Genomic DNA, 15,580 nt, shown 5'->3' with positions numbered 1-15,580 from the left:
CGTGTATGGTGGGGAGGGCGGCTGGGGCAGTCTCTCCCCCAGCCATTGGAACTGCGGCAGGTGTGATGCAGGTGGGGCCCTCTGCACTGCTGCACTAAGTGAAGGATTTGCCATTTAAAGTAGTTCTCTTCCTTGGTTTGTGTCCCATTGCTGTCTCCTGCCCCCATGGCACCACTGAGAAGAGACTCAACACAGGCTCTGATTCAGGGAGTGATTTTTATTCATCCATATTTATGACAGTTGCACAGAGAGGTGCCAGAGTGCTCAGCAGAGGCTGCTGCTTGATTCTTTCACACCTCCACGCTGGGTTCTCACCAGGGCAGGGTGTTTCCTTCCCAGCTCATCAGGACGCCATGGTGTTTCTCAGAGAGGTCACAAATCACCTTCATGAGCCCGCTCACGCTCTCATCCACCGTCAAGTCTGCCTGCAACATTCGTGCCAGAGTGTGAGACAGAATACAGCGGCAGGGTATCTGGCCATCTAGCAAGGAAGGCAGCTGTGACCCTCTGAAACCGGGTTGGATCCCACTTGCCTGAAGGGGGTCTGAGAACTCCTGGCCTAAAGAATCTTCTTTTGCATATAAAACTAGTGCAGCTCAATCAAGTGTCCCTTCCCCCTAACCTGGAGTCTTCTGTGGGGGCCTGTCTAGCCCCTAAAGGTTTCCATTCAACAGGCCACTTACCACACCCTGCTCCCAGCAGAGATTCACCTTGACAGGGGGGGCTTCCCACCAGTCTCCGTGCTCCTGGCAGCTCCCTACCCCAACTGAGCCTCTTGCTGGCTTTTCTAATCACCTGGTCCCTAGCTGATCAGTCTCAGCTGGGGAGTAACTGATCTGCCACGGGTGAGGCTGCGCCCAACTCCCCTTAAAGAGCCAGCCACCCTGCGACACCATGGTTAACATTTCCCAAATCCTAGTGGCTATACAGACAGGGGGAGCTCTGGACTTACATAGAAATGGAATGAGTACATCATTGGAAAACACTGATTTCAAGACTGAGGATGGCTCAGAGGCTGCATCTACACAAACCCATTTTGGGACATGCACCATTGCACTAGGACCAGTTCAGCTTCCCCAGTGCTAACAAAGGTGAGCGCACCAGCATGCGCTGACAATTGGCCTTTTTAGCTTCCTGTCCTCTAACCCCGCCCAGAGCAGGCCTGCATATACTACAGCCATAGAAACAGCAGCAGCTGGGATACACTGGCCCTCATGCTGTTGTTGCCTAGCTCTGGTGGAGATGCGCTGGTCCTGTATTTCCTAACTATCATTGGGGTAGATGAGGCTCAGTAGTGTGTGCTGCAGAAGGCTTTCTCCACAGCCCGCTCTGTAGCATCAGAAGCCTGTTTTTGCTGAAAGTCCTTCATTTTATTTCATGAATGATGTGGCCTGAAGGCTGGTGGATCCTCTGTGGCTGTTCCATTTTTCTCCTGAGTAAATGATTTAATTATGGCTGGATTAAGTATCTGGCGCAAGTTCGTTTTCCCTGCCAACACACATCACAGTAGAGGCAGCAGAAGGATCTCTGAGTAAAAGGAAATGCTGGTGCAACCCCACCTTTCCCCAGACAATCTCTCTGCTGAGAGCCATCACTACCTGCACGTTAGGTTGAAAGTTTCCCAGCTCGGTTTTCACCCAGCCCGGGTGCAGCGCAGTGCACAGGATCCCGTCTTGCTTGTATCCCATCGACTGGCACTTTGTGAGCATGTTCAGCGCCGCCTGGAGGCGAAGCACATGGTGAGCCAAAGCAGAGCCACAGCACCCCCCAGGCACAACCCACCAAACCCGGCTCATTCGCACTTGTGGGACGCTGCATCTGGGACTGATGAACATTCACTGCCTGACTAGCCAGGAACTGAGGGATTCAGCCAGGGTGGGGGGAGGGGGGAAGTGCTGCAGTGGCAGGGGGAAGAAGATCCCGGGGCAAGGGAAAGGCAGCAGAGGGAAGAAGAGAGGAAGGAGCCTTCTGTGAAGGAACTGTTGGCCCCTCACTGATATTCAGTGGGGTTTTGTGGTTGGCCATCTCCCAATACCAAAAGAAGGGGGAAGGGCCGATGAGAGATCAAGACCCTGAGACTGACTGACTGAGGCCAAGGCTCCAGCTCAGCCTGATTGACAGGTCAGCCAGGCCACTGAGGGAGTCATGAGGCAGGGGGTCCTATCCTCTATGTGTGCTGGAGCTGCTGGGCCTGAGTGGGGCCAAGCTTAGGAGAGCTGGAATCAGAGCTGTGCTGGAGGCAGAGTGGAGCTGGAGCTGGAGCTGGGGCTGGGGCTGGAGCCGTCTGGAGCCAGGTGCAGGGAGCAGCTGGGCAGATGGGGTCCCTGGGCATAGGGCCCAGCACAGGGAGACCCCACCAGTCAAGAGGCCTTGCGGGTCGCACTGGGAGGGAGATCGTAACCACCATGGGGGGTGACGCTGGGGGGAAGGGCCCTCCCACCTAGAACCCGAGGGCATGTGGCAACCGCCAGAGCATCCCTGCAGCACAGCCAGGGCCTGGCCAGGGACCTGGGACGTGTGAGGAGCAGACTGTGCATTTCCCTTACATTCCAGGCACAGCTGCTTGGGATTTCCCCAAGCCATAGAGTGGGGTGACGGCTTTTCTTTTCACCTTTCCCAGTTTCTGCTTATTTTTAAGGATTTGCTGTTTAATAAATCGTGTTTGCTTTGAACTATATGCGATAATCCGTGGGTCAGGGAAGCGTCCGGAGCAGAAAGGGTACCCCGGAGTGGAGACACTCGAGCCCTGTCCTAAGTACGACAACCAGATTGGGAGTCGAGCCCCAAGAATCCTGGGCCCAGCCTTGTCAGGGTTACAAGGACTCTGCCACAGACGAGAGTAGAAAGGGAGTCCCCGAGATCAGGGAGGCCTCTGAAGAGAGTGAGAGCGAGGACTCAGATCCTTTGACTAGCGAATTCCAATGGCATATGTATAAGCCAGGAAAGTTCCCCATTTACACTTCGATGGGAGGTGGGTCAGAGCAGGGAGAGAGAGGCCACAGTGGTAAGAGGGGCATTTCCATGGGCGCTTGGAGGGAGTGGAATTCTAGCCGTCTTCAGCAGAGCAGTGGAAATAAAGATCCTTTTGGTCAGTGAAGATGACCCTTCTCACAGCGCTGTACACACCAGCCATCTGCAGGCACCTGCGTTGGGCTGTCCGGGTGCCTAAGTCAGGCGCCTCAGCTTTTGCGTGCACCACTGCATGATGCAGAATTTTGCAGAATTCCCTGTTTCCCTCGCAAAATTGGGGCTGCAGAGCAGTGAGAGGAGCTGGAGCGCTGAAGCTGGCTGGGCTGGAGGCTGCATGCTCTGCTTGCTACTCAGTCTCCTGAGGACGGGAGAGGGCCTGGGAGACCCAGCCAGCTCTGGAAAAGGTCAAGGAAGGTCAGGACTGCACCACACCACACCCTGGCAGAACAGTAAAGAAGCTGGGGGGAATAAAGGCTCTGGGGGTGCTGGTGTCTGGGACAGGGAATGCCTCCTGGCTGGGCTCTAGCAGGACGGGGTTATCTGGGCTGGGGGGGTTCCCCACAGCTGGGCTCTGGGGGGATGTGACTGCAAGTGTCTGGGCTCTGGGGGCCCCACACAGGCCCCTCCAACAGCCCCCAACTGGAACTGGATTGTCATAGGGGTTTCTTTAACTCTCTACTCCTGGGGGACTCTTTTTTGCTGTTGTCTATATTGTTGACATACTTGTTGACAGGTATTTTTAAATAAATTACAAAAACAATTGAAACTGGAGTGATTATATTGTGTTATTTTCACAAATAAAATGCAGCATTTTGCAGAATTGTAAAATATTTTGTGCAGAATTTTAAAATTTCTGGCATAGACTTTTTATGTTTTTGGAGCAGAATTCCCCCAGGAGTAATAGATACTAAGGTCAGAAGGGACCATTATGATCATTTAGTCTGACCTCCGGCACAACGCAGGCCACAGACTCTCACCCACCCACTCCTGCGAAAAACCACTCACCTATGTCTGAGCTATTGAAGTCCTCAAATCATGGTTTAAAGACTTCAAGGAGCAGAGAATCCTCCAGCAAGTGACCCCTGCCCCATGCTACAGAGGAAGGCGAAAAACCTCCAGGGCCTCTTCTAATCTGCCCTGGAGGAAAATTCCTTCCCGACCCCAAATATGGCGATCAGCTAAACCCTGAGCATATGGGCAAGATTCACCAGCCAGATACCCAGGAAAGAATTTTCTGTAGTAACTCAGATCCCACCCCATCTAACATCCCATCACAGGCCATTGGGCCTATTTACCATGAATAGTTAAAGATCAATTAATTACCAAAATCATGTTATCCCATCATACCATCTCCTCCATAAACTTATCGAGTTTAATCTTAAAGCCAGATAGGTCTTTTGCCCCCACTGCTTCCCTTGGAAGGCTATTCCAAAACTTCACTCCTCTGATGGTTAGAAACCTTCGTCTAATTTCAAGTCTAAACTTCCCAATGACCAGTTTATATCCATTTGTTCTTGTGTCCACATTGGTACTGAGCTTAAATAATTCCTCTCCCTCTCTGGTATTTATCCCTCTGATGTAGTTATAGAGAGCAATCATATCTCCCCTCAACCTTCTTTTAGTTAGGCTAACCAAGCCAAGCTCCTTGAGTCTCCTTTCATAAGACAGGTTTTCCATTGCAGGGTTTGCTCAGCACCTTGGGACCCTTCAGGTGAGCAACAGGGTGTCTGAAAAATATTGGTCTTAAAACAAAGCTTGGGCTGTTGGAGAGAGCAGCAGCATGCACATGCAGGAAGAAATTCCAAGAAGATGGCCACGGGACGCGTGGTGAGATCATGCCCTTGGGAGCTCAACGCACATGGGCATTTACAAGCTGTGGGGTGGAGGCAATAGGAGATTGTAAGATCAAAAGACTTAGCAGCGTTGGAGCCAAGTGTGGTGGAATTTGTGAGGGCAGCAAACTTCCCAGGGAGAGAGTATGAAGCTTCCAACACCTTTGTAGCACCACATACATCTCGCTTCAGAAGGAGTCTGGCCAGTATGGTGGATTATAACTGGCCGAGGATGGTTCCTGTTATGCCGCCAAGGAAAAGGGGGCAATACTTTACATCCTGTCCCAGAGTGAAATCAATAACTATGCACTCACAGTCAGTGCTTATAGCAGTCTGACAAAAGTGTGTGGGAGGGTTATCATCACCCCCATCTCTGTAAAGCAGTTAATTCTGCCCCCCCAAGCTTGACATCAGTTCTGTTCCCCATCTCACCACTGCTCCATCTGCAACCCCTGGGGTTCTTCATGCCCCTGTCCCAGCACTGGAGCGGGAGAAGGTCCAGGAGTTCTTTTCCCCCCTCTGCCTCTTCCCTCACTGGGTGCTACAGGGAAGGTTATTCATAGAATCATAGAATATCAGGGTTGGAAGGGACCTCAGGAGGTCATCTAGTCCAACCCCCGCTCAAAGCAGGATCAATCCCCAACTAAATCATCCCAGCCAGGGCTTTGTCAAGCCGGGCCTTAAAAACCACTAAGGAAGGTGTCATAAATATAAAGGGAAGGGTAAACCCCTGTAAAATCCCTCCTGGCCAGAGGAAATCTCCTCTCACCTGTAAAGGGTTAAGAAGCTAAAGGTAACCTCGCTGGCACCTGACCAAAATGACCAATGAGGAGACAAGAGACTTTCAAAAGCTGGGAGGAGTGAGAGAAACAAAGTGTATGTGTGTCTGTCTATATTTTGTCTTTGCCGGGGATAGACCAGGAATGAAGCCTTAGAACTTTTAGTAAGTAATCTAGCTAGGTACGTGTTAGATTATGATTTCTTTAAATGGCTGAGAAAAGAATTGTGCTGAATAGAATAACTATTTCTGTCTGTGTATCTTTTTTGTAACTTAAGGTTTTGCCTAGAGGGGTTCTCTATGTTTTGAATCTAATTACCCTGTAAGGTATCTACCATCCTGATTTTACAGGGGGGATTTCTTATTTCTAATTACTTCTATTTCTATTAAAAGTCTTCTTGTAAGAAAACTGAATGCTTTTTCATTGTTCTCAGATCCAAGGGTTTGGGTCTGTGGTCACCTATGCAAATTGGTGAGGCTTTTTATCCAACATTTCCCTGGAAAGGGGGGGTGCAAGTGTTGGGAGGATTGTTCATTGTTTTTAAGATCCAAGGGTCTGGGTCTGTAGTCACCTAGGCAAATTGGTGAGGCTTTTTACCAAACCTTGTCCAGGAAGTGGGGTGCAAGGTTTGGGGAAGTATTTTGGGGGGAAAGACGTGTCCAAACAGCTCTTCCCCAGTAACCAGTATTTGTTTGGTGGTGGTAGCGGCCAATCCAAGGACAAAGGGTGGAATATTTTGTACCTTGGGGAAGTTTTGACCTAAGCTGGTAAAGATAAGCTTAGGAGGTTTTTCATGCAGGTCCCCACATCTGTACCCTAGAGTTCAGAGTGGGGGAGGAACCTTGACAGAAGGAGATTCCACCACCTCTCTAGGTAACCCATTCCCGTGCTCCACCACCCTCCTGGTGAAGAAGTTTTTCCTAATATCCAACCTAAACCTCCCCCACTGCAACTTGAGACCATTACTCCTTGTTCTGTCATCTGCTACCACTGAGAACAGTGTCTTTGGAACCCCCTTTCAGGTCGTTGAAAGCAGCTATCAAATCCCCCCTCATTCTTCTCTTCTGCAGACTAAATAATCCCAGTTCCCTCAGCCTCTCCTCACAAGTCATGTGCTCCAGCCCCCTAATAATTTTTGTTGCCCTCCACCGGACTCTTTCCAATTTTTCCACATGCTTCTTGTGGTGCGGGGCCCAAAACTGGACACAGTACTCCCGATGAGGCCTCACCAATGCCGAATAGAGGGGAATGATCACGTCCCTCGATTGGCTGGCAATGCTCCAACTTAAACAGCCCAAAATGCCGTTAGCCTTCTTGGCAACAAGGGCACACTGTTGACTCATATCCAGCTTCTCGCCCACTGTAACCCCTAGGTCCTTTTCTGCAGAACTGTTGCCTAGCTGCTCCATCCCTAGTCTGTAGCAGTTCATGGGATTCTTCCTTCCTAAGGGCAGGACTCTGCACTTGTCCTTGTTGAACCTCATCAGACTTCTGTTGGCCCAATCCTCTAATTTGTCTAGGTCCCTCTGTATCCTATCCCTAACCTCTAGCGTATCTACTGTGACGGGGCAAGGCCTGATGGCTATAGAAAAGTTGTGGGAGATAGATATATTAGCTCCAGGCTAAACAAATCCCTGGTGCCAGGATAAGTGAAATGGCAACTGCTCCAGGTCAATTAAGACACCTGGGGCCAATTAAGAACTTTCCAGAAGGCAGGGAGAAGGCTAGGTTGATTGGGACACCTGAAGCCAATCAAGGGCTGGCTGAAACTAGTTAAAAGCCTCCCAGTCAGTCAGGTGGGTGTGCATGTCAGGAGCTGTGGGAGGAAGTTGCGCTGTTGGAGAGACTCTGTAGTACACACCATATCAGGCACAAGGAAGGAGGCCCTGAGGTAAGGGTGAAGTGGAGCTTGAGGAAATGAGGGCTGCTGTGGGGGAAGTAGCCCAGGGAATTGTACATGTCATGTTTCTAAAAGGTCAGCTACCATAGGGTCCCTGGGCTGGAGCCCGGAGTAGAGGGTGAGCCCGGGCTCCCCCCACCTGCCAACCTTTGCCCCCGGATTAATCACTGAGACTGGGAGACAACAGAGACTGTGCAAGGAAGGATAACTTCTCCTCACCTCCCTCGCTGGCTTATGATGAAAATGGCTCAGTAGACTGTGACCCTTGTCTCCAGAGAGAGAAGGGTTACGTGGAGAGTCACAGTGAGCCTCTGAGGCTAGCAAAAATCTGCCAGGAAACACGGGAACCATGGAGGCAAGGACAGAGCTTTGTCACACTACCATTCCTCCCAGTTTAGTGTCATCTGCAAACTTGCTGAGGGTGCAATCCACACCATCCTCCAGATCATTAAAATTAACAGACTTAATTAATTCTGTTATATGGACCAGTCACAAGAGATGGACAAAGACCTACCTTTCCTATTGGGGGTTAAATATGCTCCATTTTGGGCATCGTAGATGTAACTATTTCAGAATGGTCATCACCTTCATTCATTATCTTCAGGCTGAGAAATATGAGATTCAGTGACTACCCCATGACTGGTTAGCCTGGGGGAGCCATACCTTACTGCAGCGGTAGGAGACTACTGGCACGAAGGAGAACGTTTCAGGAGTTTTCTCAATGGATCCCAGAACAGTGGAGATGTTGACAATGGCCGCCTTGCTGCAGCTCATCCCTTTCTGGTTGCTGCCCTGGGCAGCCTTCTTCAGCAAGGGCAGGAACGCCTGGGGAGACACTGGGTCACTTTGTCCTTGATAACAAACTTACCAGCTTCTCAGACCTAAATCTGCCTGCACCTGAGTCCCACTTCCTGGGCTCCCCACAACCGGTTCCCCCCTTTGCTTCCTCCTCCCACTCCCCATTTCCCACCTGCCTTCACGGCACCCCTTTTGCTAGAACAGCTTCCTAATTAGCTATCCCTGAGCATCTCCGCCTTCAAGCTACTCCTCAACCACCACCTGTTCTGTTCCTTCTACCACCTAGAATGTCCCTAGAATGCCACTGTCTGTCCTGAACCTGTTTGTGTCTTCAGACTATAAATTCTTTAGAGTGAGAGCTGGATTCTATTCTGCTCTGCATGTTGCCAGCTGTAAAATGCCGGGTCCAATTACAGTGCTGTGTAAGCAATAATAATACTAATTGATAAATAATAATAAGCATCTAGATGAGGCTTGCAATGTCTGGATCACCAATGGCATAAAAAGTGGGTGCACTAAATTCTCTTCTCTGTTAGGCCTGTGTCACCCCATTATAGCGAACGGAGTGTGTCAGTGTTACCAGGGCAGCTGTACCTTTGACCCCTTCTCTGGTCTCTGAGAGCCCCTGATCAGGTGTTACACCTCGTGCCGTTACCTCCCCAGGGTGGAATCCTGAGATTCCCCAGCTCCCAGAGCGGGTCTGGTTTGGCACCTGCAAGCAGAGCTGAGCAAAAGTTTTTGACCAAAACTTGTTTTCAGTGAAAAATGCGGATTCAGTGACACCGCAATATTTCACAAATTCACGTCGATTTCACAGACTTGTTCTTTTGGGGAAAGTTTCTGAAAAAATTGAAACATTTTAATTTTTCATTTCAAAATGACATTTTGGTTCAAACTTCCTTTCATTTGCTCTTGAAGAAATCCAAAAATATTTTAAAATGTTCAAAATTGAACTGTTTTGTTTGACCAAATGATGAAGAAGTAATAATAATCATCATCATCATTAGTATTAGTTTTTACTCTGATTTGTCAAAAATTATCATTTTGTTCTGATCCAGAATGACTTTTTTTAACTTTTCAAAATTGCCAACAAACCAAGAAATCCATAATTCATGCAGCTGTATCTGCAAGTCTTCCCTTCGGGAAGCAGTGGTGAATACAGTGACCCAAACGAACCTTCGGAAAAGGAAGGAGAGTTTAACATTTGCAGCAGGAACATGGCAAAGCATAACAGAGAGGGTGTTTAACACAACAGGTCTATGTGCAGGTCTGTATTACCTAAGCATTCAGGGGAAGCCTTAGGAAGGCTCAACTGCTTCAGACCCTTCTGCAGGGTCTGTATCTGTCTGCTCCTCTGAACAGCTCTCTGTGACAACCGCCCCCCGACCTCTGTGTTTGTACACCATGGAACACAACAGAGCTCTGACCCTGATTGGAACCTCTGGACTTTACCAGAACACAGAAAAATCTATTCTAATGCTAACAAATGGGCCACTTCCTTTTAAAGCAGAGTGGGGTGAAATACTAGATCTCTTCAGCTAATTATCTTGCTTTAAACCAAAAATCCTAAGTATTCTCACCCAAAGGTGGACTCTTACCTGTGTCACTAACAGCGGCCCAACAACGTTTGTGTTATAGACGCTTAACATATCTTCAGGAGTGGCTGACTCAAGTGTGCTTGGTGGCATAACGCCAGCATTATTTATCAGCAAATTTAGGCCAGTTCCTCCCAGATGGGCCTCAGCTTTCTTTGCAGCGCTCTTGATGCTCGCTGAGTCTGTAGCTTCTGGAGAGAGAATACAGGACTGGTTATGAGCACGGTTTGGTTCCATTCCTGATACTATATGAAATAAATACAGCCACAGTTCTGGTAGCCTGGTTAAAAGCCCATCTCTAGAGACAGCTGACAGAGAATTCAGTTAATATGTTGAGCAGAGGCCTGGCTCACTCCTAACTCTGATGGGTTGTTCACAACCCGCAGCCCAATTTTAAACACATCACTGTTAGAATGTGCGCTCCATTCCTGAGGTCACGGCAGGGAGCACAAATCCAGTCAGGGATTTCCTGTTTCAGGCAAAAAGTTCATAAAGTATTTCGAGGCACTTTTAATTGAGAACAAGCCAGCCCAGACCTGTGCCTTCCTGGCAACATCTCTAGGTTACTGAACTGGAGACTTCAGTGCAATAAGAGTTTATTGAGTAGATCTTAAGTGCAAAGTTAGACTCATATAATGCCACTTACACTTAGATGTGTGGGTTTGGATGCAAACTAAGGAAGATCTTCTGGAAAGGAAAGGGAAATTTTGGAATGACCGCTTTCATGGCTGCACCTACCTTCGTTAACGTTGTACTACGTAACTTGAAGACGCGATGGTGATTTGTGCAGTAGAGAGGTGAAAACGGTGTCTAATGACTCTTTTGGCCAACTTAAAGCTGTTTTATCAAAACTAGCTTGGTGCTAATTTACAAATTTACTCTAAGTTAATTAATGTCAATCATGGACAACCTTAGCTGAGAACTTCCAAGTGTTTTTGTGTTTCAGTTTTATGATACAAATGGTCAAACTTGAGTGCCTAAAGTTAGGCTTCTACAGCCATATTTTGGCACCTGAATATTAGTAGCCTGATCAACCACTGAAAGCCAGTAGTTCATGTCTATTCAGGTGCCTAAATATGCATTTAAGAGTTTAGACTTTATGTCCTGTGCTTAAAACACGGGGTTAGGAACCAGGTGATCAGGATCCCAACTCTGCCGTAGACTTCCTGTGTGATCTTGGCCAGAAGTGTCCACTAATTTTGCGTGCCTGTCTTGAGACACCATTGGGCCTGGTTTTCAGAGATGCTGAGAAGTCCGGTTGAAGTCACTGATAGATGCATGTGCTTAGCTCCTTTCATAATCAGGCTCTCAGTGACTCTAAATGGCCTCTTTGGTTTAAATTGGTCTGAATTTCAAAGACATTTTCTCAACTGAATTTGTTAAAACCAGGGTCATAATCTAAAGAAGAATCTGTATGCGTGTGAGGGTGAACAACAGACTGAAAACAAAACAAAACACAACAAACCACTTCTGTCTGGAGAATAATTTTGTGAATTTTCAGGCTAAGGGAGATTTATTTTTGAGAAAGTTAGAAGGGAGGGGGAAAAACTGTACTAAGACTGGAATGGATCTGGAAACTGTAATCACCTAATCTCTTCTGAACAATTCATTCAACACCTTGGTATATTGTATGGTCATGTATTACTAGATGAGTTCTGTTGCTATGACAGCCTCACCCCACCTTAGGGCATGTTGTATAAGGAACATTCAGGCATATTCTACCTATTATTGTCAATCGAGACTGTTCCCGCTGACACTAGGCTTGGCTGAGATTTAGTTTGTCATCTTCTCTCACTGCAGTTCTCACAAAGGTGAGCATGATCCAGTCCTGCTCCTATGCTGGAATCAGCGGCAGAACAGAACCCCTCTTTGATTTAAAGGGAGCAGAACCAGGTGCAGTGTTTGGCACGGATTACCAGACAAGGCAGGCAGCCTCTGTGACTGCGCTTTCTGCATTGTTCAGCGATGAGGAACTACAATCCACTGACACTGGCAGTGTACTAACAAGTTGTGGCCCATTTAGCTGCACTAGTGATTACGATCTAGTCAGGTGCTAGGAAGCTGGAAAAGAATGGACGTGGAAAGGGTCAGAGCAGAGACTGCAAATCAGAAAGCAGCTAAAGGACAGCTGGCCATGCAGTGTCTGCAGCGTGCTGGTTGGCAGGAGAGATGTGCCGAGGACGTACCTAGCTGCAGAATCATAACGTTTGGGTGCTTGGAAGCCAATTTTTTTAATTCCTGGAAGGAAAAAAAGAAGAAGAAGAATTAAAAAAAAAAAAAGCATTATGGAACCTAAGTGAAAACACAGGCACAAATGCTGCATCGCCCCGTCAGACAGAGCCCTGGCACCGAGAACACCCACAGCCCTATGGCACAGATTCTGCTGTCACCCACATGCAATCCCATTCATTTGAATGGGGGTATGTGAGTTTAACAGAGAGCAGAAGCTGACCCTGTGGCTGGCCTGGGAACACCAGGGCACTGCTCTGGGTGAAGACCATGGGAACAACCTGGGTCATCATGCAACCAAAAAATCAGAGTGGGTGCATATGAAGTCCCAGCTTCTCCCCTGCCTAGGGCCTTTACCCCATGCTGTTCCCCAACCAGTCTGTCCTTCAGCTGGCTTTCCCTTTCCATACACCTTGCATGTTGTTCACTCCCTTTTTCTGTCTGTCACTCCTCTTCCCCCAACCATCCTCTCTTTTAACCTGCCTCCTGGTTCTTCTTCCTTCCCCATCCCCTCAACCTCTCTCCATCAGTTCTCCTCTTTCCCCCATTCTCCCAACTCTGCCCCAGCTATCACTCACCTGCTCCCCCATACCCATCACTCACTCCTGTTGACAGATTTTTCTCTTGTTCCAGTTGCTGGGCCGGGGCTTCCTCTCCAGAGCCCCCAGGAGCAGGCACTGGGGATCAGCTCATGTTTTAGTAATTGCCCTGAGAAACAGCTAAGGAACCTCCCAGATCTCCTATGGGCTGCTGTGAAGTAGTCAAGGTGCATCTTTTAGCACCAGTGATAAAGTAGCAAGGTAGAAACCGGTTTTGCCCCATTGCTGTCATATGGGGATTGGGGGTCTGGTTGGGGATATCAGCAGAGCTGGGTGAATAATTTTGGCCAAAACTCCTTTGAGCAAAAGTTGCAGATTCGATAACACCAAAAGAGCTTGTGAATTTGTGTTGGTTTCTAGAGAAACCTGAAAAAATCAAAATGTTTCAATATTTCTGTTCGAAACAACTTTTGTTTGGAAATTTCCTATAATTTAAAAAAAAAAAAACCTTCCAAACCATTTAAAATTGCTCAGAATAAGAATATTTTGTTTCAGATCGAAGCAACAATTTCATTTGACCCAAAATAGATTTTTTTTTTTTGAATTTCTAACATTTTTGTAAAAATTGTTTTTGGTTTGAGCCAAAACAATATTTTTGTTTGTCTGCTTTTTTGGAATTGCCAGCAAACCAAAATATCCATTATTCACCCAGCTCTAGATATCGGTTTCTGGCCTGCCTCTCCATGACAAGCCATGGGCAGATACGGAGAGGCAGGGGCCACTGGGATCCTCCCTGAAGACAGTTGCTGGAGAGCAGTAGCCATTTAGTATCAATGTTCCCTCTAATTTTTTACATCCATGTGCAGAATGAATTTTGTTGTGTGCATCAATATGGAGGTGATGTGTGGCAGGGGTGGGGGCCGAGGGGTTCGGAGAGCAGAAGGGGGCTCATTGCTGGGGCAGAGGGTTGGAGTGTGTGCGGAGGGTGCGGGCTCCGGCTGCGTATGCGGGATCTGGGTTGGGGCCGGGGATGAGGGGTTTGGGATGTGGGAGGGGCCTCAGGGCTAGGACAGAGGGTTGGGGTTTGGGAGGGTGAGGGCTTGGCTGGGGGTACGGGTTCTGGGGTGGGGCTGGGGATGAGGGGTTTGGGGTTCAGGGTGTCCCGGGCCTGCGTTAGGGAGAGAGAACTCCCCCCAGATCTCTCTCGCCCCAGCAGCTCCAGGGCCAGGGGAGAGGTGCCTATCCCCGCTGGGGCAGCTCCTGGGCTGGGGCTATCTTAGAGGGAACTTAGTTTATTACCCTCGCAGGGTATGTCTACACTGCAATTAGATACCTTTGCCTGGCCCATTCCAGCAGACTCAGGCTCGCAGGGCTCAGGCTAAGGGGCTGCTTAATTGCAGTGTGGATGTTCATGCTCGGACAGGAGCCCAGACTGTAGGATCCTGAGAGGTGGGAGGGCCCCTAGCTCAGGTTGCAGCACTATAGACATTTGGGCTCGGGCAAGGAGGGCAGAGAGGAAGAAGCATCACAGGGAGAGCTCCCACTATAGGAAGGATTATGGGACAACAGGCAAACCTCACTTTCTCCACAGCGACATCAAGGGTTAATGGGTGGTCCCAGCACTGCTGGGGAAGGAGGGCTGGGGTCTCAGAGGCGGTGAGGTGGACGGGCAGAAATCATGCACTTTTGGATTCAGACGTCTGAGCGTTTATTGAACAGCAGCATCCTTCCCCACGCCAAGCATGAACATCAGCCAGGTCTGCTTTGGACCCCTGGCATCCAGGCCTATGGATCTGTAACAAATCGGGTACCTGATTGGGCAATGTGCCAGCTCCCTGCCATCATTACAGGGTAACATATCTGTGATGTTCTCGCTGCGGCTGGCGAGGAGCCAATACTTTACATGATAATGGGGACAAGTGAGTGATACAACGTGCCCGAGAGCTGCGTACCGTTAATGTGCAGCAGTAGAGTTTCATTAGTGTCAAGGGGAGTGGAGGAGCAACGTCTGAGCAGCAATGACTGGGGGTGATCTGTGTGCAGAGGCGGACAGAATGTCTGTGTGTGTGTTGGGGGGAGCTAACAGAATGGCAGCACCTCACACCCACTCTGCATAAGGTGCAGGGCAGTGGAGAATCAGGCCCAGTAGTGTTAGGGTTGGGTAAAATTGCGGTCAGTCCAAATCAGGCCTCCTACTGCAACTTTCAAGGTTCCCTGTTTTAGCAGGGCAGGAGGTTTCAGGGGTGGAGGGGAACATTCAGCTGGGAAACCTGTTACAGACTCACTCAGTCCTCATGGGATCTGCCCTCTAAACCCATGCCTTTATCCCATGCCTTTTGGGGGAACATTTTCTAAAACAAAGTTCAGCTAAGCAAAAAAGCTGCTTCTCACCTGCGCTCGCGCTCCCTCTGGGTCCCGGCAGGTGGCAAAGATCACTTCGGGTGCGTTCGGTTTCCCTATAAAATGCTTGATCAGCTCCAGACCAATTCCTCGGTTGGATCCAGTCACCAGGACACTACGGACATGAAACCCTGCCATGGTCTCTTTGCAGCTGCCTCTAGTCTCTGTCTCCGTCTCTTTGCAAGTTCAGTTAAATACAGGCTGTGTCATTTCCCCTGAGCTGATTTCACTCAGTCGAGTCCCCGCCTACCTTTTTTGTTAGTTTCATTGGAGGCATAAGTTTGTTTGAAAAGCTTATGCTATGTTTGAGTAAATGACTCCATTGATGAATATCCGGAATAAACAAGAGCTGAGTCAGTGGACCTGAGGGTGAAACACGAGTTTGCTGTTTGAACAGCTGCAAGTCATTAGGACTGAAAAGCCCTGTTATTTTTCTTATCATTCTTAAGGTCTTAGGCTACCCCAAAGCCTTTTCTTTCATCACTAACTTCTTTGTGGGGTTCTCTCTTGCTTTAGCTATATGCTCAGTTGGGTACAT

The 15,580-nt window shown here is 48.7% G+C and overlaps 1 protein-coding gene across 2 annotated transcripts; it reads right to left on the bottom strand.

The window, feature by feature from the left end:
• Positions 1-202: 202 nt before the first annotated feature.
• LOC102937281 (C-factor) lies at positions 203-15,360 on the bottom strand. 2 transcript variants are annotated; one of them, XM_027826942.3, is made up of 6 exons: positions 15,034-15,357; positions 12,061-12,112; positions 9,878-10,065; positions 8,145-8,306; positions 1,599-1,721; positions 203-425 (listed from the first exon to the last, which is right to left on the bottom strand). In XM_027826942.3, the coding sequence occupies exons 1-6, from the start codon at positions 15,178-15,180 to the stop codon at positions 312-314; spliced, it is 786 nt and encodes a 261-aa protein (XP_027682743.1). In that variant the 5' UTR covers positions 15,181-15,357; the 3' UTR covers positions 203-311. The 2 variants fall into 2 exon arrangements, with proteins under 2 accessions (XP_027682743.1, XP_027682744.1); XM_027826943.3 differs by lacking the exon at positions 1,599-1,721 and having other exon boundaries at positions 15,034-15,360.
• Positions 15,361-15,580: the final 220 nt, after the last annotated feature.

The sequence above is a fragment of the Chelonia mydas genome, chromosome 12 (assembly GCF_015237465.2).
Source record: "Chelonia mydas isolate rCheMyd1 chromosome 12, rCheMyd1.pri.v2, whole genome shotgun sequence".
NCBI classification, from domain to species: Eukaryota; Metazoa; Chordata; order Testudines; family Cheloniidae; genus Chelonia; species Chelonia mydas.
Note: the sequence above shows the minus strand (reverse complement) of the source record. Positions and strands in the feature narration are given on the sequence as shown.